The 26,809-nt window shown below is 40.2% G+C and overlaps 1 protein-coding gene across 1 annotated transcript; it reads left to right on the forward strand.

Annotated features, from left to right (window-relative positions):
* The first annotated feature begins 240 nt into the window (after window positions 1-240).
* On the forward strand, window positions 241-26,152 carry NSMAF (neutral sphingomyelinase activation associated factor). The gene is made up of 26 exons (XM_015567428.1): window positions 241-335; window positions 2,906-2,977; window positions 3,283-3,330; window positions 3,435-3,487; window positions 5,502-5,631; window positions 7,681-7,752; window positions 9,667-9,775; window positions 10,788-10,964; window positions 12,136-12,215; window positions 12,991-13,081; window positions 13,175-13,238; window positions 14,370-14,421; window positions 14,522-14,642; window positions 15,038-15,169; window positions 15,912-15,954; window positions 16,248-16,411; window positions 17,867-17,966; window positions 19,236-19,294; window positions 19,631-19,698; window positions 20,456-20,523; window positions 20,941-21,064; window positions 21,921-22,004; window positions 23,215-23,365; window positions 23,863-23,965; window positions 24,271-24,380; window positions 25,480-26,152. The coding sequence occupies exons 2-26, from the start codon at window positions 2,912-2,914 to the stop codon at window positions 25,572-25,574; spliced, it is 2,364 nt and encodes a 787-aa protein (XP_015422914.1). The 5' UTR covers window positions 241-335; window positions 2,906-2,911; the 3' UTR covers window positions 25,575-26,152.
* Window positions 26,153-26,809: the final 657 nt, after the last annotated feature.

The raw sequence follows: 26,809 nt of genomic DNA on the forward strand, positions 1-26,809 counted from the left end.
GTGATTTGTTTTACCCGTATTTTTAGAACACCGGCACTTACATTAGCTTCCTTCACCTGTCTGCTTGGTTACTTGGTACCAGTGATGCCTGGTTGCCTTGATGCATTTCTTTTTAATTTAATTTTTGTTATTTTAACATCAGAATCTTAAAACTGCACTGATATCAATGAAGTGGTTTTGGCAAATGGAGATTGTGTAACGATTTAAATTCAGTTCATAATTGAATTTATAGTAATGTATGACTGAAAATTTTTATTTTACAAATATTGATTTGTTTTTCTCAGGTATATTTCATTAAAGAACACAACATTGTTGCACCATATAAAATAGAAAGAGTAAGTAAAGCTTTTTATTTATTCCCAGGAATTAATATAGTGCTTTTGAACAATAAGGTTTTGTAACTCTGTTAAAATCTTTATTAAAATATAATAATAATGGGTATTTCAAAGCTTGTCACCTAACAGTTGTGACAAAATTACCCAAGAATCACAGATTTTAGTCCAAGAGATTTCAATGAACTTTTTGACTTAAAAAAGTGTTTAATAGACAAAAAAGAGCTTAAGTTATTAGAATAGAAATTGAAATCAAACATACATCATTTTTAAGATTACTACATACTGTTGAGAATTTATTTTTTGAGAAATATGGGTTTTAATACCCTTATTTGAGAGCTCAGTAATAATTTATAAATTCTCTTAATTGGGTGGAAGCCATGAGTAGACTTGAATACAGTATCTGTTAAGTAAGCAAAGAAATTACATTTAACCATTCTGTGTTTTATTTCATTCCTTATGCTTCAGCTTAATGTACAGGAAAGGGATAATTCTACCAGGACCTGGCGTCAGGGCCAGTGCTCCTTATGCTGACACCTCTGTGAATTAGGAAAAGTTGCCCTCTCTGGGCAAACACAGGCTGATCTCAGCCAGCAGCCTGTGGGATGCATGAGCTACCTGTGGTGGCCTTTGGGTTTTATAGACAAGGAATGGTTGCATGCACCAGTTAGTCCAAAACTACAAATGCTGAGATGTGATGCGGTGGTGCTGTTGGCATTTTGGGCAGGATAGTGCTTTATTGGGTGGGGCTATCCCTCATACAGCCTATTCCCACCCACGGAAAGCCCTAATACACTGCTTCCCCCATTGTGTGTGGCACCACATGCTCCCCCTCCCCCCCAAGCTGAGAGCCACTGCCTGGGGTGCTCCCTCTCTGAAGGCCACCTTAAAGTGCAAAGCTGCACTCCGGCTGTGGGAAAATTAGGTCAAAGGAAATGAGTGAGGTTGAAGCAAAGAAGAGGTCTTTTATTCCAATGTGAATTAGAAAGCCAAGGATCCTCAGATTTAAAAAGGGGGGAGGTAGTGACATCAACGGTGATGTCGGGTAGGAAGCCCCAGACCCTCATTCCTGTCACGGAGATACTTCAACAACCATCCACGGACCAGTTCCCTTCGTGAGCAACTCAAAACCAGTGAAGAGCCTGCTGCACCGCAGGCAGCCTCACTGAAGCTGGCAGGAAAATTGGTAGCGCCGCCAGCACAGTGCCATGGGACTGAGAGGCAACGCCCAGCTCCCACCTTCTCCCTGGGGAGGGAACGACAACCCTGGACCATATGGCCACTGTTCTGACTCCGGGGGCAGCTGCCTGAGGGACTGGCTTCTGTCTTGCCTGCCTGGGAGCATTGGCAGTACCCGGCCTGGAACCACTGAAAGCAAGAGTGTGCGGGGCATCACGCTGCTGCCCCAGAGGCCCTGAGGACGGCACACAGAGGCCTGTGCAGCGAAGCAGACTCTCCCTCGGGCGCAAGGGAAAAGGAGAGCATGGGACACACAGAATTAACCATCACCACATATAGGCATCCAACCTCAGTATGTGCACCCACACATACGAAGCCAACATTGACAGAATTGGAGGGAGGCATTGACAGCAACACAGTCATGGTAGACTTCATGCCCCACTTCAACAATGGATAGAACCTCCCAGTAGAAGATGAATGAGTAAACGGAGGACTCAACGCTATCGGCCAAATGAGCCTAACAGACACAGAGAACATTCTTCCCACCAGCAGCAGAATACACATGGAACATGCTTAAGTACACGTGGAACATGCTTCGGGGTTGATCACATGTTAGGTCACAAAACAAGTTTTCTGTTTTATATTGATATTTAGAGAGAGAGGAAGGGGGAGGAAGAGAGAGAGAAACACTGATGCAAGAGCACAACATCGATCTGCTGCCTCCTGCACATCCCCCACTGGGGACTGATCCCTCAACCTGGACATGTGCCCTGATCTGGAATCAAACCGGCAACGTTTCAGTGCATAGAATGATGCCTAATCAACTGAGCTGCCCTGGCCAGGGCCGACACAAGTTTTAATGAATTTAAGAAGATTGAACTCATACCAAGTATCTTTTGCAACTACAATGAAGCAAAACTAGAAATCCATAGCAGAAGGCAAATTTACAAGTATGTGGAAATTGGCGTTCTTGAGCAACCAGTGAATCAAAGGAGAAATGTAAAGGGAAATTTCAAAATATCACAAGACAAACAGACAACATATCAAAACTTACAGGATGCAGCAAAAGCAGTACTAAGAGGGGAGTTTATAGTGATAAGCACCTACATTAAAAAAGAAGGACCTCAAATGTTCAAATCTAACTGTATACCTCAAGGAACTAAAAAAAAACAACAGCAAACTAAACCCAAAGTTAGCAGAATTAAGTGCAGAATAAATATAGCAGTAAATCCGATGGGCTTTGCTCCCCGGAGCTCTCATTCTGGGTGGCGTGAGGGAGGACACGCCAGGCGGATGCGTGTGGCCTTAAGCCAGGGATTTGCAAATGCTCTTCACGCGAGGTTTGGACATGCTTCATCTCTCCCTCTGTTTTTATCCCTTTCTCTTCTTGGTAGGGCAGAATGGAATATATTTTTGAATTGGATGTTTCAGGGAAAGTGGAAGATGTTGTGGAGACGTTGCTTCAGGTAAGCCAGTGCCTAACTCAGGCATTTACTGGGCTGATAATTCAAAACAAACTCAGGCAGAAACTTAAAAAATTTTATATTTATACATCTTACTGAAACCCTAATCTCTTATAAACATGAATCATATTTACTTGGTTATGTTGAATTTTAAAACTGTATATTAGGAAAAAGCCATACATACATCAGAAGCGCTCTGAACTGTTACTAAGTAACAGAATGCTTGCTGTTATTTCATTGCTTCTAAGAAAATATCTTTGTCATCCGAGAGAAAAAAATAAATTCATGTAATATTTATAATATTGTAGCTTCACAGAGCATCCTGCCTTGACAAACTAGGGGACCAAACTGCTATGGTAAGAGTTTCTGAAGATCTCTATCTTTATTATGAATTAACTTGTATTGATTTTTACTTATAAATACTTATATCCATACTTTATAAATGGTTCTGTTTTCATAGATAACAGCTATTTTGCAGTCACGCTTGGCGAGAACATCCTTTGACAAGAACAGGTAAGTGTTTAATGATTTTGCTTACTGGTTATAAAAGCAGTGGACATCTTCATCTGTTTGCCTCGCTCAGCATGGCCACACTGATGCTGTCATCCTCCTCACCCCTCACCTGCTTCTCTGAGGGAATGGCCCACCTCAGTGCAGGAGCCGGGTCAGGGGCTTCCTCCACTCTCTCCATCCTGGCACCTGTCAGTCAGGACAGTAGGTGAGGCTCTCTAACATCCTTCCTGTATGTCAGCTTGTCTTTTCCCACTGTTATTGCCTCAGGCCAGGCCACCATCACTTCCCACTCCGAACACTGTGACAGCTTCTAGCCTGTCTGCCTGACACCAGTCTTCCCTTCTCTAATCCCCTTTTCCCCACGGTAACTATTGTACTTTTAAAATATGTTCTTCTGCCCCAGCTGGTTTTGCCCAGTGGATAGAGCATCAGCCCAGGACTGAAGTCTCTCAGGTTTGATTCCGGTCAAGGGCATGTGCCTCGGTTGCAGGCCACTAGGGGCAGCAACCATTCGATGATGCATCTCTTCCATCAGTGTTTCTCTCTGTCTCTCTTCCTCCTCTCCACTCTCTAAATATCCATGGAAAAATGTCCTTGGGTGACAACAAAAAATAATAAGTTAAATAAATAAATAGAATATATGTTATTTCTAAAGAATGTACTTAATTGTATCACTGGTTTGTTTAAACTCTTAAGACTGCCCATTGCCTTCAGGGTAAAATCTTAATCTTAGTTGGCGCACAGTCCACTTATGGTCTAGTCCTTGTTCACAACTTCCAGTCACTGCTTGCTCTTGGATTCCATGCTCCAGCTCTGCATTGCATGCAGACCCTGAGTGAGCCACGTGGTCTCTCACCTCCGGGACTTAGTGCGTCTGCCCTCCGCTAAGAGTACTCAACTCTTTTGCACCTGGCTAACTCTTTCTGATTCTTCTGATTTCAGCTTATCTGTCAGTGTTTCCAGAAAGTTTTTCTTGGCCCTTCAAATTGTGATAGGTACCTTCCGGAGGTATCCTATGGGGCCCAAGAGACTACACTTTTATTGGTCTAATGTGGGTTTTTTAAATTATTATTGATTTTCTTAGCTTTTCTAAGTGTACAGTGTATTTTCTGAAAACAGTTATACTTTGATACTAACCTATTCTCTGTTTGTCTAAATAATTTACAGTGGGCTAGTCGAGAAATCATCTTTATTAGATCAGTTTTACTGTAGTAAATCCACAAAAGAATGTACAGTTGACCCTTAACAATGTGGGAGTTAGTGGTGACAACCCCTGCATAGTCAAAACTTAACTACTCATAGCTACTGTTGACCCAAAGCCTTACTGATCACATAAAGTCGATTAATGCATATTTTGTACGTTATATGTATTATATACTACACAGTAAAGTAAGCTAGAGAAAAGAAAGTGTTATGAAGAAAATCATAAGGAAGAGAAAATACATTTACAGGATTTATTGAAAAAAATCATTAGGTAAGTGGATCCTTGTAGTTCAAACTGTGCTGATCATGGGTCAGCTGGACTTTGGAACCGACATTCACGTTATTGTAATTGTGTATTCATAGTCTTATGAAGTGTAGTGTGAAGTAAATGCTACCTATGCAAAAATGGCCTACGTGACTATGAAAGTAGGCCTTAATGACAGAAAAAATAGAAAATGTTAAGAGTAGTTTCTACGTCAGTTTACTTTAAGCTAATGGGTTATTTGGCTTCATTTACTTGTCTGTCTTTCCTCTGCACTACATAACCTCACCTGTTTTTTTAAAAATTGAATTTTCATTATACCATTTAAAAGAATGTCAGTTTTATTTGTGACCGATTTTTGTGATGCTCACCAAACCCTCCAGTAGAAGCAGTACTGATTTATATTACCATTGATGTTGTAGAAAGTCGGTATTTAGACAGATCTTATGCAAAGTCACACTGTAACTCTCTTAGGTAAAGTTAAACCTAGAAAGTAGATCGATTTCTGATTCCTTTTTTTTTTTTTTTTGCTTTTGCTGAAATTATCAGGTTCCAAAGTGTTTCTGAAAAGCTGCAGATGGAATGCAAAGCAGAAATGGTGACCCCTCTGGTGACAAACCCCGGACATGTGTGCATCACTGACACCACCCTGTATTTTCAGCCCCTCAATGGGTACCCGGTACGTGACGACTGCTGTGCAGGTGGAGACCTGTTAGCACTGGGCCCTTCACCTTCCGCTCTTTCCTGGGAGCTTGACTTCACCATCTCAGTGTTCTCATATTTCGGTGAGGATCAGAATGACCTCCCCAGCCCCTCCATCACCTGTGTCTGTCACAGGCTCCCCGTGGAATCCTGAGGAATCTGAGTGTGAGCTCTTCTGATCTGTTCTCCTTTCGGGGTCACTTGCTCTCAGTGCTGTGAAAAGAAACCCTGCTCCTCCCGACTCTAATAGAGGGTCATGAGAGCATTCTACCTTTCTACTCGGAGGCACTTCTACAAGAGACAAATGCAATACATTAAGATTAAGAAGAAATGAATGTTTTCTGTATATCTGCTTACATATATGCCTGTGTTGGTACTTCTTGTTTTTCCTTTATTACCAAGTCAGGAAATCTGAATCTTTCCCAAAAAGGCGGTGGGAAGTGGTCCTGGCCCCGCCAGAGCAGGTGCACCCAGCCATGCTCAGGGGGCAGCTGCAGGGCGCCTCTGTGGCAGAGGAACTAGTCTCCCTTTCACAGTGACGTTAGACTTCCGAGGCCGATAAGTGAAAATAACTCAGATCTCCATGCTACATGTTATAGAGATGGGTTGCCTTATCCAGATCTAGCCCCTTTGGGGAGTGGCTCACTGAAGGAGCAGAAATCCTAATATGCTCTTATGGTGCCATTGGACCATTTAGCAGGGAAGTTTGAAGAACAGGAGTGTCTCCTGCCACAGGCTATACCGTGGAAATACTCCCAACTGGTCAGTCATTATATGGCACTAAAACTTCCAATACTTTTCTAAGTGAAAGATACGCTGTAATAATTCTGTCCACCAGGTGGTGGGGCACGCTTGCCAAACCCTCCAATAGAAGCAGTACTCATTGCTGATGAGCATTCTCTAGCCATGCAATAAAATTGGCTTACCCACTACTGTTACCATAGCTCAGGGTCAAAAACTTTTGGAAAAATATGAGTATGTGCCATAGCTTCAGGATTCATAGTATGAGCATTGATCCCTTCCACTCAGAAATAGGAAAATAAACTTGTCAGCTTTTAGCCAACCTCATTGCCTTTTCTAACCTCATTCATCTCTTACCAGCATTTTAAGGTTTTAAAGAAGTGAGAAAATTACCCTCCTTATGAAAGAAAAAGTTTTGAAGCCCTGCTTTATACTATAATTGTTTGTGAGCCTTAATACACTATAGTTTTTAAGGAGACAAAAAACAAGATTCTAAAATGAGTGAGGACTAAGGAAACCATTGCTCTATAAAATAGCAAAATTCCTAAGAGGTTATCTATAACCAATCCTTTTAAAAAATGTTTTTAGTGCCGAAACCGGTTTGGCTCAGTGGATAGAGCGTCGGCCTGCGGACTGAAGGGTCCCAGGTTCTGCGGATCGAGCCCACAACCCAGGCATGTGTTCTGACTGGGAATCGAACTAGTGACCTCTTGGTTCATGGGTGGATGCTCAGCCACTGAGCCACACCGGCCAGGCCCTAGACCAGCCGTGGGCAAACTATGGCCCGCGGGCCGAATCCGGCCCGTTTGACATGACTAAAACTATTGAAAAAAAAGACCGTACCCTTTTCTGTAATGATGTTTACTTTGAATTTATATTAGTTCACCCAAACACTCCATCCATGCTTTTGTTCCGTCCCTCCGGTCCAGTTTAAGAACCCATTGTGGCCCTCGAGTCAAAAAGTTTGCCCACCCCTGCTCTAGACCAATCCTTTAGCATTTTATAACCCTTGACCACCTTGCGATAACCTGAAAGATAGACGTATTACCATATTTGTGGTGCTGAATGGAGGTAGGGAGACTTGTCCAAGGTCACAAAGCAAAAAAGGGCAGGCTGGAGTGTTAAACCAGAGACACCTCGTTTAAGATCTCCCTTTCCAGTTGTTCATCTTGTAACACATCAGGAAGGCAAGACTCGGTCATTTGATTCCGCTTTCTGATACTAAAGATCAACTTCTAATTGTGTCAGAATGTTGGCATTTGAGATAGTCTTTTTACTTTTACAGAAACCTGTGGTCCAGATCACACTCCAAGACGTCTGCCGCATTTACAAAAGGAGGCACGGCCTCATGCCTTTGGTGAGTTCAAGCGGAATGTCAGTTTTAGGTGAATGATTGTCCTAGTTTCAGTTTAACCAGTGAATTATTAATGTATAATAATACATTGGGCAAATGCTCAATGCAGGAGCTGCCCCCTGGTGGTCAGTGAACTCCCATGGCCAACCTCCCCCGGCCAGCCAACCTCCCACAGTCCCTCCCCCTGGCCGACCAGCCCCAATCACTGGCCAGGCCGAGTGATGCCACCAGTGCATGAATTTGTGCACTGGACCTCTAGTTAATATATAAACACCTATGGCCTGTCTGAGAAGTGTAAGTATGCTGTATTGTAAGCAAGTGGACTCTTGGTCATGCTGCTCTTTCTTTTGGATGAGCTAGAAATTTATAAAGGAATAGTCCCTTTTTCTGCATAAGAAGGCTGCCGTGGGGAATGTTTTTGGCTCTAAGAGCAAGAGAGATAGGGTGTGCTGCCTTGAGTTCCTCACTTCTATATACTCAGAGTTCCTGGGGTTATGCAGGGATAAGCTATGCAGAGCAATCCAGTGTGACTTGCACCATCTGCTCACAGCAGCTAGATCTCAGAGTAAAATTTGGAAGCTAGTACAAAATTAACTCTTCAGTGAATCTGCAGTGTCTTTGGTTAGCTTAGAGTAATTCAGCCTTCAGCTTGGAAGGGAGAGAAATGAACAAAATAACCGATTAAATCATTTGGGCAGTTCTTCCTACCATTCCCCTAGGGAGGCGTATGTCCATATTTATATTAGTCTTACATGCTGACCTTGGAAACCAATCCCCACATAAGACGTGATTCCAGAGTGTTTTAATTTGACATCAGTATAAATTCATTTGTTCTTCTTTGAAGATTAACCAGTCACCTGGTAGGTAGCATTACCAAAGCACTGTTGAATGTTAAGCACCTCATTTTTGTTTCATATTTGTGAAATTTGCCTTTTCTGCCTATTTAACTTAAAAGGATACTCTTCATTTCTAGTGCTAATAGAGAATTATGGACGCATACTATTGAAAATCTCCTCCTGTGGGTATAAAGACACAGTCAGAAAAAGAGTAGAAATTGACATTAAGTGTCTTCTGTGTACTGGGCAATTTAGGTACAATATTTTATTATCATGACAGTCCCTGTGAGGTAGATGATATTCTATTTTATAAAGAAATTGAGAGTCTAAGAGTTAATTTCCTCTTTTCCTTAAGTAGTAAATGGTAAAAGCCTGTATTTGAACCAAGAACAAGTCTGCTTTTGTCATTTCTTTGTCTATTCCTGTCCTCTCTCAGGCTTATCAATACAACATTCACAAAGCTCATAGTTTTCTTAAGAATAACTGCATGTCGCCCTGCCCAGTGTGGCTCAGTTGGGTGGGCATCGTCCTGCCTATTCTATTCCCAGTAAGGGCACATGCCTGGTTGCTGACTCAATCCCCAGTAGGGCAACGTGCAGGATGCAGTCTCTCATCAATGTTTCTCTCTTCCTCTCCCTCTTCTTTCTTCTCTGTCTCTAAAATCAATAAAAACGTATTTAAGAAAATAACTGCAAGTTATTAGTTGAATAGCTATTCAATTATCAGTTTGTTAGATTGGCATAATTAATTATAATAGAAAGCTAAACATTTATATTTGAAGATGTGTGAAGACATGGATCAGCCAATTTTGAATTTCAAAATACTAAATTCACAAAAGGTACTATCAATAAAAATAATCACGAAAAGGGATTTTACAAAATTTAAAAATACAAGTCTTGTTCTCAGGAAATTTATATGTATATGCATCGCTGAATCAAATTTAAAGCTGGAGAATGAATACAAGAGCTACAAGTTAAAAAGGTAGATGTTTAATTGGAAGGCTTTTGTGATTGTATAGCTTATATTGCAATTGTAAGATTAACGAAATGCTACTTGTTTTATTTTCTTTCTGAATTTATAGGGATTGGAAGTGTTTTGCACAGAAGATGACCTGTGTTCTGACATCTACCTAAAGTTCTACGACCCTCAAGATAGAGATGATCTCTATTTTTATATTGCTACGTATCTAGGTCTGGTGTTCACCCTTCCTTGTTCTGTTCGTATGAAGGTAGTTCAACTCCTAAGTAACCAGGATAGGAAATAAGAGAAGTAAAAAGAAAAATGCTGGATCTAGAATCGCCTCTCTGTGGTTTTACCCATTGCTTCTCCATAGTAACTACAGTTGGCAAGATGGCATTTTAAAAAACTAAGGGAAACATAACTGAATTTTGGTAATAGTTCATTGTGTGTTTTAAAAACTTGATAAAAACATTTAATTTTTTTGGGATTTTTAACAACACATAAATTGAATGGATTATAAAGACTCCACTTAATTATTTCTATGTCTAGTCATGTCTTATATTAGTTTATGAAAACCATGTTCAGTTCCTTAATGTGAGAGGCAGTGAACTCTCCAGTCATATGTTTGTGTTCATTAATTGTGGGCTTAATCCCGAACTTAGAAAACAACACAAAAGAAACACGTGAACCTCGAGGCTCAATATAGTACCTGTGGGACTGAATTTGCTTTAATATTTTCTCAGTCTTGCATGGAAAGTGTACATTTTCCCACCCTTGTTAGAGGGAACACCTGTATTTTTCTTTTCATGTGTAAATATATTAATTTGTATGGCTGACTGTTGTTATTCTTGTTTACAAAGTTGCTAGATGACTAGAATAGAATGATTTCTAAAAATAGATGTTGGGATTTTATTAATACCATCTTAATTTCGTTTGCTCTTCTGGTGTACAGTGAAGCCATTTCTGAGATCTATAGCGAAAACAAACTGTACCCTACTTTTATTTTTCTTAAAATGCATTGAAAAGACTACACTTGAAGTATCTAGTGTTTACATGCTTAGCCAACATCCTCTTCTGTTCTGAGATCTATAGCGAAAACAAACTGTACCCTACTTTTATTTTTCTTAAAATGCATTTTTTTTTAAAATGCATTGAAAAGACTACACTTGAAGTATCTAGTGTTTACATGCTTAGCCAACATCTGCCGAGTTCAGTGGTGACCTTGCGGCCTGTCCTCCTCAGAGCACCACGTGGCGGAGCGGACAGCGGAGAGCTACACGCTGCAGTGGCAGCGCGGGCACCTCTCCAACTACCAGTACCTGCTGCACCTCAACAACCTGGCCGACCGCAGCTGCAACGACCTGTCGCAGTACCCGGTGTTCCCGTGGATCATCAGCGATTATTGCAGCTCAGAACTGGGTAAATGCCTCAAAGTTACTTCTTAAAGGAGAGAGAAATATTCTGTTGTAGACTTACCATGTGATCTTGGAATAGATTAAAACCCATTTTAACTATTACTAAAGATTGCTAGTTGTCATTTCAATGTCAATATAAATTATGTGTGTTTTTTATGTTCACTGTCTCTTAATTTTCTTAATCCAAAAAATAGTACTCACATATTCTTAAAGGACATGCCCAGAAAATATGCATATAATTTTTAAAATTCTTTATTGTTTAAAGTATTACATATAGTATTACATAGGTCTCCCTTTTCCCCCATTGACCTCTCCCTGGCCACCCCCACCCCATATGCATATAATTTTAAGCCATATTATCATTACTATCTACAAATACCAAGTTTTGAAATACTGTAGTTTTTCACTTTGAAAATTGTCTTAGATTATCCTATTTTAAAATTTACATTAAAATGTGATTACCAAACTAATAACTATTCATTATATGACATTTAGAATGTACTAAAATATTTTTAAAGGAAATAAAAATCATCAATTATTACATTACTGAAAGGTAGCCATTTTAATTTTGTGGTATATGTACTTCTCTCAAATTATTTTAACAAAAATAGTGATTGTATTGTGATTTTATTTTTTAATATTTAAAAATTATATATTGTGAACAATAAATTCCTTTGGACAGTTCACTTATTGAACTCTGTACTTGAAAGAAATAACAGATTTTCTAGGAATATGATAATTTATTTCTCTGATAATATTCAGGTCTCCAGTTCTCAAATTATGCTTGTAATTCAAACTTACAAAGTAAATCTTAGTAGAAGAATAATGGGCTTTTAAACTTGGTTTTTATTTTTTATTTATTTTTTGTTTTACTTGGAATATAGCTTGTTTCATAGGCCTTTTTTTAAAAAAAATCCATATTTATGATGTTTTCAAATTGGGAATCACTCGAATGGATGTTGCTAAATTAAAACTCAAAAGTTCTCACCTTTACAGCTGTATAAGTAACTATCAGAAATACTGTAATTCTAATGGATCTCAGTTTTTAAAAACTGTTTATTTTGTGGAAATGTGTGCATGTGAATCAGTTCATGGAGGTAATGTTATTAAGTATAGGTTTGCTTGCTTTATTTATTCTAATTAATTAATTTTTAAAAATTTATTTACTTACATAGATTTGTCAAACCCAGGAACCTTCCGGGATCTTGGGAAACCAGTAGGGGCCCTAAATAAGGAGCGACTGGAGAGACTACTGGTGCGTGGACTTAAGGATTCTTGGTCTATGAGGAACTTCCTATATTTTTATAGTAACTGAAACTCATTTCATCAAGGCTTAGGGCAAACACTGTCCAGAGTGATCATGTTTTTTTTTTTTTCCGTACTCCTGCCGCTCTGCCTGCTGCCTTCCCCAATGAATATAGCTGCTCACCATTTGCATTTTTTTTGCCTACGATTCAGGAAGTAGGAGGCTGACCTGATTACCAGTGTACTAACTTACTTTCATGGAGGGTTCTCTCTGGTAAATTGCACAAGAGACACATAAAATCCCTTCCATCTTCCATTCAATCCAGTCCCAGTGTTGTTACCACTGTGCCAAGAAAACCAAAATACTTGTCACAGGAATGCTGTATTTGTTCAGATTTTCCACCCTCTTTTTATGTTTCCTTTTCCTATTTTAAGAAATTAAGGAGTATAATGTACTCATGCCGTGATTTCTTTTAGGTTTTTGCTACATGAGTCACTTGTTATTTTTTTTTAAAATATATTTTATTGATTTTTTACAGAGAGGAAGGGAGAGAGATAGAGAGTTAGAAACATTGATGAGAGAGAAACATCGATCAGCTGCCTCCTGCACATCTCCTACTGGGGATGTGCCTGCAACCCAGGTACATGCCCTTGACCGGAATCGAACCTGGGACCTTTCAGTCCGCAGGCCGACGCTCTATCCACTGAGCCAAACCGGTTTCGGCAAGTCACTTGTTATTTTCATAGCCACCACTTAGAAGTCTTTTTTTTCTCACATGTTATAGGAACGCTACCAAGAGATGCTAGAGCCAAAGTTCATGTATGGCAGTCACTACTCTTCCCCAGGTTACGTGCTGTTTTATCTTGTCAGGATTGGTAAGGTTCTTTATCATTACCCCCAGTCAATGTTATTTCACGGGGACTCTTCAGTGAATCTGTATCTCATTACCTCCGATTTCCCCCCTCCAGCACCAGAGTATATGCTGTGCCTACAGAATGGAAGATTTGATAATGCAGATAGAATGTTCAACAGGTTTGACATAAATGCCTCACCTACCATTTTTTAAACTTCCTAATTATATATGTGCACAATATGTTTGTTTTAAAAAAACTAGTATATAGGGCCAAAAATGTAAAGGTATGCAAAAAATCACTAATTGTTATATCTATTCCTTTCAGGCTTTTTCTGATTGTGTGTGTGACACATGTAAATGTGAGAACATATTTTAAGTAGTTTGTGTCCCACTTTTTATATCCATAGTAGATCTTGAAGTTATCCCCATGTTATTAGAAGTTTTTTAAAACGTCTCATTTTTTAAAATATTATATCACATTCTAATGTATGCCAGAATATATTTTAACTGTTTCTCTATTGGACATTTGGAGTGTTTCCAACATTATTTCATTATTCTAAATAATTTTTTAAAATATAGTTTCATTGATTTCAGAAAGGAAGGGAGAGGGAGAGAGAGATAGAAACATCAATGAAGAGAGACAATCATTGATCAGCTGCCTCCCGTACACCCCACACTGGCGATCAAGCCCACAACCTGGGCATGTGCCCTGACTGGGAATCGAATCATGACCTCCTGGTTCATAGGTCAATAATTTTGCTATGAGTTGAATACAGTTCCCTGTGGGTCTGTAAATAACTTTTTTTAAATTATAAAAGTAATACTTCTTTACAAAAAAAAAACCATCAGAAAATATAAAAAGGAAAATAAAGTTCAGGTTGGCATCCGTCCACACTGAGAGAATTTTCATTACTCGTCTTTGGTCTGTGTCTTTCCAATCTTTGTTTACGCTCTACACATGTTTGTTTATCATTCCTTTTTGAGATGAGCTGTTAACATAGTTGTGCTAATTTTCTGGTGGTTAAGCACCTGCCTCCATTGGTCCTTCAGTGAGGCAATATGGGTGCAGAGGCTCCTGGCACGGCCTTTGAGACATTCCATCTGGGCCTTGTTCTGGCTCCCTGCTCACTCCCATGTCTCCCATGTGAGCCTGGGAATTTTTCTCTTCTGTAAAAGGGGGATTGCATTAACGAGAGAATGAGTTAATATAGGTAAAGTGTAGAACAACACCTAGGTGCAGAGAAAGCTCTGTGGTTGCTGTTTCTACACCCCTGAGTTAAAATCAGTTTAATTTTTTTTTTTATATTTAGTATTGCAGAAACTTGGAAAAATTGTTTGGATGGTGCCACAGATTTTAAAGAGGTAAGCGGTTTAAAAAGTTAATGATTCATGGGGCTGGTGTTTTCTAACTGCTTTAAAACATGTTGCTGTTCTTTTTTTGTTTTTCACCTGGCACCTTCAGTTGATTCCAGAATTCTATGGTGATGATGTCAGCTTCTTAGTCAATAGTCTGAAGTTGGATTTGGGGAAGAGACAAGGAGGGCAGATGGTGGATGATGTGGAACTTCCGCCTTGGGCACAGAGTGAGTACCTCAGCAGTGTGCCATTGTAGAAAGTCCTTCCCTGACAGTGCAGTTGCAGTGTGATTAATTACTTAGTTGCCTAGATTTTAAGAAAAATAACAGTGTCATTCTCTACCTAAATGAGACAATACCAGTCCTATTCCAAATAAAAAATATTCTATGAATCTAGGCTGTAAAAATATTGACATATATTTGAGAGATCTAAATGGTGGGAAAATGATTTTGCCACTTTTTCTCGCCACAAAATTTATATTTTACATGATGGGGACAAAATGTCATTAAGAGATATATGCCTCCTGGCTATCCGAGAAGCTTTATGTGCCTGTGGGTAGAGGACGGAAGTGAGAGAAAGTAAAGTGGACGCTGCCGTGTTTTGATGGAGTCTAATCTACCAGGTCCCGAGGACTTTCTCCAGAAGAGCAAAGAGGCACTGGAAAGCAATTATGTGTCCGAGCACCTTCACGAGTGGATCGACCTCGTGTTTGGCTACAAGCAAAAAGGAAGCGAGGCAGTTGGGGCCCATAATGGTATGTCACAGTCACTGAAAGTTCATTAGTGTTCGCTGAAAATGAAACAGACAAAAAACAAAATGAGGGCAGAGTAGTCAAGCTTATTTCTTCAGCAGAAACTTCTCTCAGCAAACAGTGCCTCCTGGCTCAGCGACCCTGGGTTAGATACTAAGTGAGAGAGGAGGAAGTCCTTTTGCCTAAAGAACATCTATTTCAGCATGATCCCAAGAGGTCTTGTTCTAAAGTCTTCTAATTTTAGCAAGTACTCGCTATCCCATTCAATAATTTCAATTAAAACTCAATCAGAACATGATGGGACAGCGACCTCAGTTGCTAGGAAGGGCCACAGAGTTTCCTTTGAATCGAGCTGGAAGAAACCAGCAGTAACAGACCTCCTCATCGGTCTCGGTTCTCACCTGCCTCCAGGTTTCTCAGGGTTGATGACAAGGAAGTGGAGCTTGATTTCAGGCCTGATTTCTCACAGCCAGAGCAGAGGGCCGAGTGACCTGCTTCCCCCCAGGGGAAGATAAGCTGACGGAGAAATACACTGAGGTAACCGGTCCTCCGACCTGCCAGTGAGATTTCTGCTCAGCAAAGGATAATTCAAGTTGAAAGTTGGACCTTACTGGTCTTTTTTGCAGAGTGAACCATCAGTTACTTTGAATACAAGTTTAAAGTTGTCACTGGGTTTTAAAATTTTGAACAGTGTGTGTAACTCAACAGTACATCTCTCAGTGATGTTTTATTTCTCTCCTTCCAGTATTTCATCCCCTGACCTATGAAGGAGGTGTGGATTTGAACAGGTACTTATGTCTATAAGGAGCTTCGACTTGAACAAAATACCTCTTTAACTAAATGGTTGATGTGCTTATTTGATAATGTTAAGATATGGGAAATTTACAGTGAATTGTATCTTGCTTTTACTATTATATGAGTTACTGAGCCTCGGAAAAATTTTTTAAAATCTGTGCTAAGGTTTAGACAATCCTGACACACAGTGAAACTCTCTCTGGTTGATCTGTACCATCTGAAATGTGTGCTTTCAGGAGATGGGAATCCTAGGGGCTCACGGCATTATTTGTGTTCTGTCCTAAAGCATCGAGGATCCGGACGAGAAAGTAGCCATGCTGACCCAAATCTTGGAATTTGGGCAGACACCAAAACAGCTCTTTGTGACACCACATCCTCAAAGGATCACCGAAAAGTTCAAAAGTTTGCCCCAAACCTCCTGTGATAGCGTTTCCATAGCAGATTCTCCAGGTAAATTTTGCAAAGAGAATAAATGTGAGCACCTTTCGTTTTTCTTTAAGACATTTCTAATGATTCTGAAAAGGAAACACGAGTGTTGTGCTGTTCAGAGATAATATTTTTACCATCTTATTGCGGTTCTCCTGAAAAAAAAACAACAAAACAAAAAACCAAACCCAGCCACCTGTTTTTGTTGGTGTTTTGTTTGTTGTTAACTATTCACTTTAAAGACAAGGTACTTCTGTTTTCTGGTCATTGAAACCTGGCAGGATTTTTATTGTGATTGTTATGGTTCTGTTTCTTCTCTGTGCTTTTCCAAGCTGGTGTTTGATTCTGTGCTTTTCCCTTTCTATTGATACATCCTGGCCATGGCTGCTTTAACTGTCACCCTCGGCCCTACTCTCTCCCCAAAATTACTTCCACCATCTCTCATTCTTCTCTCCATCTCCAGCTTACAGACCTTGAATTCAAGGTGCTCTGCTTTCTTTATTTGATTGTATTATTCAAGCAATTGACAAACACTTGCTAAGTGTCTGTTCTATGCCAGGCATATGCCAGGTGCTAAGATGAACTTGACACTGTCCTCACATCTCGTATTTGGAAAAGGTGGAATGTTCCCACACTTTGATCTAGTTACCCTTGTTTTATTGTTTTATGTTTCACCTAAAACAGCCTCCAACCTCCTGGCTCTCAGGATTTTTACACAATATGGAACTTTGGGAGCAAAATCACTTATCTCCACTTCTGCTCTCTGTTCCGGGCACATTCAGACTTTATAGGCACACACTGCTGAGCATGCTCTCAGCTGTGGAGGAATAGCTCACCAGAGTCACGTGACCCAGGGCTGGCTGGGAGTATGTCTCAAAGCGATAACCCCATAGAGTTAAGTCAAAAAGATCATAGGATTATCTTGTGACGCCTCTTAAACCCGTGCTCTGCTTACTCACCGGGCTCACATCACTGTCTTGTGATTAAAGGGTAATTGTCCCAGCCCTACTAAAAACAGAAGTGAAGGATTACTTAGTCCTGTCCAGGAGCACTTGGAGTCACTGCTTTCATCTCTGCTTTCTCCCCCACAAAACCAAAACAACTGCAGCATTCTTAGTGAACCCTCTGATGTTTGCAAATATTATTGACAAGAAAACAGTTATTCGGGCTTGTATTTCCTGAAGTTCTTAAATTAGGGGCAAACATTGATAAAAGTAACAAAATACCCTAGTATTTAAATATACTTTTTAATCTTTCTCCAAATGGTTTTTACTTTATTTCTACTATATACTTTATTTTTCCTTAACTAACATGGAGCTAGCTAACACATTTCAAAGCTATTACATTTTGGTGGGCTATTTTGTTTTCTTGGTTGTTTTATTTTAATAGAAGACACTGTGACTCGGATACGTGTTATCTGTGATGCTTGTTAGTGATGGAGTTGACTCACTTGGCAATAATCTAATGTGCTCTCTCCAGGGGAAGAGTCTTTTGAGGACCTGACTGAAGAAAGCAAAAAACTGGCCTGGAATAACATAGCCAAACTGCAGTTGCACGAGCAACATAAACTCCACAAAGAGTAAGAATGTCTGTGTTGTCCTCGCAGAAGTTGGCGTCTTGGCCTGGGGTGAAATTGTTTTAAACCAGGTCGGTGTAGCTCCTTGGTTGAGCGTCAACCTATGAACCAGGAGGTCACAGTTCAATTCCTGGCCAGGGCACATGCCTGGCTTGCAGGCTCAATCCCCAGTAGGTGTGCAGAAGGCAGCTTATTGATGATTCTCTCTCATCATTGATGTTTCTATCTCTCTCTCCCTCTCTCTTCCTCTCTGAAATCAATAAAAAAAATATATTTTTTAAAAATACTGTTTTAAGCTGAATCAAAGGGGAAGTTCTCGTTCAATGTCATCTTGGGTTGTTTTTTTTTTGTCTCCTTCAAGTGTTTATAGTGATCAGCCACCTGATGTCAATGTGGCAAGGGAACTTTTGGAACAAAATGGATTTGTGTCGGCCTCCCATGTTCTCATTTCTATAGTTGGTCCACCTACAATTTTAAAAATAATGCCTGTACTTCCAAGACATTGGGCTTCCTGCTAGACCTCGAGGGGTTACAAGTGTTCCCTGTCTTCCGCTATTAAGGATATTTTTATACTTTGGTAGAAAGACTTTGAGAGGCACTGAAGTCACCTGATCCATCCTGTTACAGATGAAAGAAAACCAACACAGACCCAGACCAGGCTGTGTCCTGCTCCTCCACCATAGACATCCTGTCTGACATTTTGAAATCACATGGGTGAAACGCCCGTTTACTTTAGATTAGTGGTTTAAAATCAGAGTGCAGCCTCCTAAAGAGAATAGTTCCTTATTCATTGTAACAATGGCCTTTCCTCAGTCTCTCTAAATGGCATGAATCCAAGGCAGTGACGACACGAGTGAACCTTTTACAGGATGTGCTAGACTAGTTCTGTCTGGACAGTGGTCTCATCATTGTGCAGATGCTGGTAAATTCATTTCAGTGACCAAGCACAAGAACTGATTTTAAATAAGAGTTTCAGTCCTTGGGTGATGTTCAAATAAAAGGGAATTGAAGAAGCAGTTTTCCAGCTGTCAGAAATGTGTTATACTTTGAATGTGGCAGCTCAGGAAGCTGAGTGGGAATGTTTTCCAGCCATAAGTCCTGCCAGAACAAAATCAGAAGTGGCCTAGTGATGCTTTGGTAAGGGCAGGTATCAGGTGGGACGGATGCAGCAGGCAAGCTGTGGAAACTTGGTAAAATTAAACCAAGGGCTTGAAGGAGACCAGTGTCCTAGTGCATGATTGAGGCCATTCATAAAACTTTGTTTTTGAACAGGGCGGTCACTGGAATAGCGGTCTCTTGCAATGGCTCATCAGTCTTTACGACATCACAAGGTATGTTTTCCGCCTGAAAAATGGCTTTCCGAGGACCGTGGTGTCCAAGCTTCATGACTTTCAGGTCAAGGACTGACTGTACTTGCATGTGCTGCCCCCAATAAAATAAACTCAGAGCAATTAATTTGTGGCACAGTGCATACAGTGTCATTGTGGTTTGCCAAAAGGTCATAAGAATGCCTTCCTGTGGCTGAGGATTCCCAAACTTTAAGGGGAAGGACAGAAAGAGCTCGTTCCCCACCTGCTTGCTGGGGAGGAGCCTCCGGAAGAGGGAGGCAGCGTCGCTGTCATCTGTGAGGCAGGAAGTCCTTCTTACCTGTTTCTTTTCCTTATTAGATAACACCTTGAAAATGTTTTCTACAGAATCCAAAATGCTACAAAGAAGTATATCATTTTCAGATATGGTGAGTTCATTTTCATTCCCAGTCATGCTAGAAATCCATGTAGCACTTTGTTTTATACACACTCGTGTAGTGACATTGTTTCCCCCCCAAACAATTGATTCCTGTGTGATATTGACAGAATACCTTAGATTACTTCTAAATTTACATTTTTTTCCAAGTTGCCTCTTTCTCATAATAATGTGATTTCATTGGTAGCCTAAACAACTTGAACTGCTACCCAGCAGAATTCTTAATAAATCATTCCTGTTTTGGAACTGTCAGATAAATGTATATGTGCTACTAAAATAACTTAATGCATTTCTGAGTTGGTGGGATACCTAATACTAGAACCCCAGTGATTCTGAAAGAGGTTTTACTGTTAATGTCAGTCACCTGAAAGATTTTGAAATCCCCTGAAGAATTTTGGGAGTTTTCCTGACGCACATGAATCTGTAATCCTGAGGGTGTTCCCATTCTTGACAGTCCCCAGGCCACCCTCCCCCGTGATTTCCCACCGCTGAGGGGTCCCTCCAGTGCTCCGGGGCCTTGCAGAGCCCTGAGCATTAGGCAAGTCCTCGCGCGCTTGACATACAGACTTCCCTGCCATTGGGAGGAAACATGGCTTCTGCAATTAGCCAGTTGAAAAAAACTGTGTATTTCAAAAGGCTAACGAACAGAATCTGAGCATTAATTTGGGGGGAATCCTGTATGGTGGTTTTGCCATGTTGGGGACTTACTAATTACTGTAATTATTAATGCTGAATCATTTGTATTTCAGGCGTTATCGTCTTGTTTACTTTTACCAGGAGATGACACTGTTATAAGTTCCTCATGGGATAATAATGTGTATGTATCTGCGCATGCTTCTTTGTCATTCCACTCACATGTAACTGCCTCTGGGACACCAAGCAGCAAAGGAGTCCCCCATTGGCAGGACACTGTTGTTTTTAAAAAGGAACACATATTGGATGAGGATGAAACTGTTGGATTTGAACATAATTATTTGAGTCTAATATTTCTCCAATTGGATTCTATTTCTCTGTGTTTTAAATTGAGGTGAAATCATATTAAGAGCTAGACCTGGAAATTTCTAGTTTTAAATTAAAATTTTCAGTATTTTTATATAACATGAGAACAAGTAATTTGTAATTCTAGTGGGCCATAGTAAGTATAAAACAACATAATGTTTCTTGAATATGTGTTTAAGAGGCTTAAAATTAAGTTGAATGCTGTTTTAATAGTTCTCATTATCTTTTATGTTAGCTATTTTTATTCTATAGCATTTGGAAGGAGCCAAGGCACATTAATGGGACATGATGATGCTGTTAGCAAGATCTGTTGGCATGACAACAGGCTGTATTCTGCATCGTGGGATTCTACCGTGAAGGTTTATATATAATTTCTAACTTACAATGTTTGGATAATAAAAATATAAACCGTTCAACTTTTAATGTGTTCAATTCAGTATTTTTCACCAAGCATGTAAGTGATATATAAGGATATTGAATATTACTGCTTTTTTTAAACATGTACACTTTTCAATATAATAGGAACTTTTCATGATTTTTCTGCTGTGTGTTCCACTGGGTGTTGGGAGAAATGCAACGCCTTTTATCTAACACAATTGGGACTAGCAATTGATCAGTTAAATAGAAAATGTCAAGTGAAAGTGGGGAATCATTAAGAGATAATGCATTTTATTAAACTTAAAACATACAAATGCACATTTATTCACTATCCTGCTGAGGTAGGACCATATATGAATACCAGACCAGTACTCATCATCTTTGGTTTCCAATCTGCATTTGTGTAAAAAGAAAGCAAAAACCTAAAACCGTTAGAATTCCTTCAAATTTTCTTCAGTATTTTCCTCCCATTCTTGTAGATAAGTTTCTTGCTTACACCTGATGCAATTTAGTGCCTTGCCTTTTTGAGTCTTCTCAAGACAGTAATAGACACTACACTTATGCACTCGTATTTCCTTAGTTCAAACAATGCTTAAATTACGTATTTCTGACAGCAAGTGCAAGGGATGGAAATAGACACAGGTCCAGCCACCTCTTGGTAAGCACAGAATGGCGGAATAAGGGCGCTGAGGGAGAGGAAACAGAAGCATTAGGCAGCTTCCATAGTTGGGGCAAGTATGTTCAATGGACGTTGGTTAGTCGAGAGTTCTTCAGTGTATTAGACATGATCTTATATTGCATGTTTGCAAGTATCTTCTGCACTCTGTTCCATCCTAGGTGTGGTCTAGTGTTCCTGCAGAAATGACAGGCACCAAGAGACACCAGTTTGACCTGTTGGCCGAGCTGGAACATGATGTCAGTGTGAGTACTGAGTCCCGGCAACAAGAGTACATGAAAGCTGAGCTTCTCAGTCCAGGAACTTGGGGGCCAGATTCTTACTGAGCCAAACCGGTTAGGTCTGGGGGCCAGATTCTTGATTTTACCTACGTGTTTATGATCTTTTGCTTTGTGTCATTTTGCTTACTGATCATAGACTCAGTTCTTTCCTTCGAGTTGACTCTGGGTTTCCAAGTCTACTTTGTCCCTTTTCCTCCCGTTTGCTATTTCCCTGAGCACAACATTGAATATCTGGGTATCCTCAGAGTATCTGGGCCAACAAGACGTGCCCCATCGTCTTTCCTATTTTCTGACACAGAAGGTAGAAGGGACCATCTCTCTAGGACAGTGATGGCAAACCTTTTGAGCTCAGCGTTGTCAGCATTTTGAAAAACCCTAACTTAACTGGTGCCGTGTCACATATAGAAATTTTTTGATATTTGCAACCATAGTAAAACAAAGACTTATATTTTTGATATTCATTTTATATATTTAAATGCCATTTAACAAAGAAAAATCAATCAAAAAATGAGTTCGCGTGTCACCTGACACACGTGTCATAGGTTCGCCATCACTGCTCTAGGATAATGCACATCCACCACAGAGGACACTGACATTATTTGGCCCAAGTGTGTGCAGTCAGGAGCAAAACCAGGGTGGCACCTGGTCCCTTTCTCACGTTGCTATTTCCACTAGTTCCCACTCGGTTCTTGCTCCCAGTACGTACGGCCTTTTCTGCGATGCTGGGAATTGATGCCTAGTTTGCATGGTTGACAGATCAACTGAAGTCAAGAAATATTTAGTATGTAACTCAAGATGAGTATTTAGATATAACCTTGAGATATCCCCCCCCCCCCCCCGCCCTCCCAAATTCCTCAAATCATCAATCAGCTGTGTTTCAGGCAGTTTGGCAAATCTCTACAACTTACCATTCATGGAATTAGACTGACAAGTTTAGGCTATTTTAAAACAGCATTACATTTCCCCAAATAACACTTCATTCTATTCACTAGCATACGAAGAGATTAGTTATCATTCAGTAGGTGATGTTTAAATACATCTGCATTAACTACACCAGGACACTGTACCATAGAGTTTAATCTGTATCATTATGCCCACATATTTGAACTGGCCTAGGGAAACATAGCTTATGAGCCTAATTCTAAAGGGAATATTTATATGTTTTCTTGCTCAGGTGGATACCATCAGTTTAAATGCGGCAAGCACACTGTTGGTTTCAGGCACCAGAGAAGGCAAGGTGACCATCTGGGACCTCACGACGGCCACCATACTGCACCAGATTCAGTGCCATTCGGGGACTGTGTGTGACACTGCTTTCAGCCCAGGTAGTATTGTCCTTTTTAATACAGATGGTCCTGGGGGACTCTAATTATTACTTTGAAATAAAAATGTAAAAAGAAAAACACTTTGCGGATAAAAGTAGTTTTGCCTATAGCTAAGGCTTCTTCATGGCAGAATACAGTATACTCGTGGCATTTGTACCGAGTAGAAAAACTGTATTGGATATTATTACTTATTCCTCAACTCACTAGAGAAATTAGTTTGTAAGCTTTGTAATTGCATCTGCCCAGTGTCTTAGAAACACAGCATTTCTGTTTTTGTCCCTAAGAATTTGAGCCAAACTGATGACACATGCTGGTGAGCAAGATCTCAAATGCTCCAAAACAGAAGCATTTCAAAGAGAGGATAGTCATTGGTTAAGTAAAACAAGGAGCTCAAGGAAAATGAGAATGAACGTTAGGCCACCAGACTCGGAAATAAAACTCAGAATAATCCACGCTCTGAAGCTGTAACCTTTTATCTGTGTCCCTTGGTGTTACAGACAGTCGCCATGTCCTCAGCACAGGAGAAGACAGCTGTGTGAATGTAATAGACGTGCAGACAGGAATGCTTATCTCCTCCATGACTTCCGACAAGCCCCAGAGGTACATTTTTGGGGTTACTAATGGTGAAGACATTTACATACAAGCTCGTGAGCATGCGCCTTTGGGCTTGCTTTGGCCAGAATAATATAGCTCTTCCTTCATGATGAATAATGAAATGATTATTTCTCAACTAGAGGCCCAGTGCACAAAAATCATGCACGGGTAGGGTCCCTAGTGGCTGCTGGTGGGGGAACTTCCTTTGTTCTGCGCAGCCTCCTGGTGGTCAGCACACGTCCTAGCTAGCAATTGAACTCCCGAGGGGACACTTGGCATATTAGGCTTTTATACAGAGATTATTCTTGCAGGTGCTTTATCTGGGATGGAAATACTGTTTTATCCGGAAGTCAGTCTGGTGAACTTCTTGTTTGGGACCTCCTCGGAGGAAAACTCTGTGAGAGAATACAGGGACATAAAGGTAAGGGGTTTTCAATTAGCCTGACCTTTCTTCCCAAAATACCAAACTCAAACCTGCTTTCCCGCAGTCCTAGCCACAGCAATCAGAGAGAAACAGATACCCATACTGGGGAGGAAGAAGTAAAACTGTTATTATTTGCAGGTGACATACTATATAGAGAGAATACTAAAGATTCTACCAAAAACTATTAGATCTGATAAACAAATTCAGTCAAGTAGCAGGATACAGTTAATATTCAAACTTGCTTTTCTTTCAGCCCCTGTGCCCTCTGGGCTCTAACATTCCCCTCCAGCATCCTGGCTAGCCTGTATCTCTTGGGTCCTTCAGAATTTAGATTTATGTTGGACATTTGACTCCTAAAAGGAAGTTTTTACATTAAATTCCATATGGAGAATTAAGAGCCATTGTAAAAGCTATAATAGTTATTTTTTAATACAGTTAAAAACAATATAATGAACTACAAAGAGAAAAGCTGTCAAATTCCCACCACTGTCTCCTACCCCCCACTTGTCTTCCTTAGAGGACTTTTCCAGTTTCAGTCCAGGGTGTGTCTCGTTGAGAGGATGGTTGCATAATAGTGTCATATGTCTTTTCACTTAGATTTCTGGAGATTCACTATATTTGCTTACATTTGCATTGTTTTCTCCTGATCATTTAGAAGGTTTATGGCTTTGAATTCTTCTAGTGTCAATGGTTAAAAGTATCTGCTACCTTCCCACTGTGAGCAGTAACTTCTCACTTTCCTCTCTTCCCTGTCACCCAGTTTTTAGGGTTAGTGCTTCTTAACTTTATAAAGTGATGTATCTATGCCTTTTCCCCCAACTTACTATAGCTTTAACATTTTTACTCTTTCCAACAGAAATAGATGTAAATCATCAGATTAACACCAATTCTCTCCCTTATCTGCTTCCTGATTTTCGTTAGTACATAATACCGGCATTCTGTCCTCATAATTCCCAGTTCTTTTAGCTTATATAAATGGTTTCTATTCCTCACAAATTCCTCGGACTAAGCAGTTATCAGAGAGTACAGCACTTCTTAGTATATCTTTGGGGACCTTCTGTCAACTCCATCCCTAACCAGTGTCTTTTCCTTGTAGGTGCTGTAACCTGTATATGGATGAATGAACAGTGTAGCAGTATCATCACAGGAGGGGAAGACAGAAAAATTATGTTCTGGAAATTGCAGTATTAAGTGCCTTTTCCTCTCCTGAATGTTAAAAACTCTAATGTTTTTAAACCAAACTTTTAAATGAACTGGTGAAAGTGCAATGGTAGTATTAGAAGTTTTACCACATAAGAAGTTTGTGGTTTTAAACCTTCTCGGTCATGGTGACGTCATTGAAAATTGTTAGTTGCCATCCTGAAAGGGAGGTAAAGGGACAGCACTGTTAGGGAGGAACATTACATTTGTAAGGCAGATGATCATCCCCGTATGATGATGGTCAGAAGACAGGTTTGAGTGGCAGAGATGCTAACTTGGGCTGGGGGACATTCAGAAAGCACTTAACAATTTAGAATTTTCCAAGAAAATGTGCTGTATTCTCTACTGAGTCACTACTTTGTCTTCCTGATTTACACCATTGCTGCCCCCTGGGTTCTGGGTGTTTTCATGGTGTGGTTACTTTCTATAACCTACTGTCCCCAGATTCCAGGGACCCCAGGAGGGAATAGCAGTTCTTACAGCAGTAAGTTTACTGTGTATAGGAACAGTTTATTTCATGATAACTATTAAATGCTCATCTTTTCTACATTAAAAATATTTTTCTGTAATGCAACGTTTTCATTTTCTTACTACAAAAACTAGGACTTTTTAAGAACTTCAAGTATTGATCCGCCTAGAAAACCATACTTAGTGATGTGAATGTTGTTCTTACACTTGGAACCATCTTCAGATCCAAGTCCAGACAGCAAAGTACATCATCAAACTGGGAAACACTGGTTTGCTTTGCTAAATTTCAAACAAGGTAAGCTGCAAAGCAATAACACTTTTCTTTTCTAAACCACAATAATATAGGATTTAAAATTTTTCTATACTCTTTAAAAATAGTTTCATCTTGCAGGCAGTATGGCATAGGGGAAAACTTGAGTCAGACTAGGCTGATAGAATTTTCAGTCAGTTTTAAGTGCCATTAAACATTACTTGGTCTCAAGTATCGCTAGGGAGAATCTACAGCCTCACCCGAGTTCCTGGTGCTCACCTTGAGGGCTGCAGACCTGTCCATCAGCTTCTCAGCTGGAAACACCTTTCCTGACACTGCTGCTCCCCTAGCAGAGGGCCTTCTCAGGACCCCTGGACGTCAGCTGCTGCAGAGAGGACTCCCACCACAGGTCCCAGGTGAATTTCACATGCCAGTTTTCTAGGTCATGTACTAGTTTAGTGAAAGCCATGGACAGTTTCCAAAAGGTGCAATAGGCAGTCTGGCTGAA

The sequence above is a fragment of the Myotis davidii genome, unplaced genomic scaffold (assembly GCF_000327345.1).
Source record: "Myotis davidii unplaced genomic scaffold, ASM32734v1 scaffold1, whole genome shotgun sequence".
In the NCBI taxonomy this organism is placed as follows: domain Eukaryota; kingdom Metazoa; phylum Chordata; class Mammalia; order Chiroptera; family Vespertilionidae; genus Myotis; species Myotis davidii.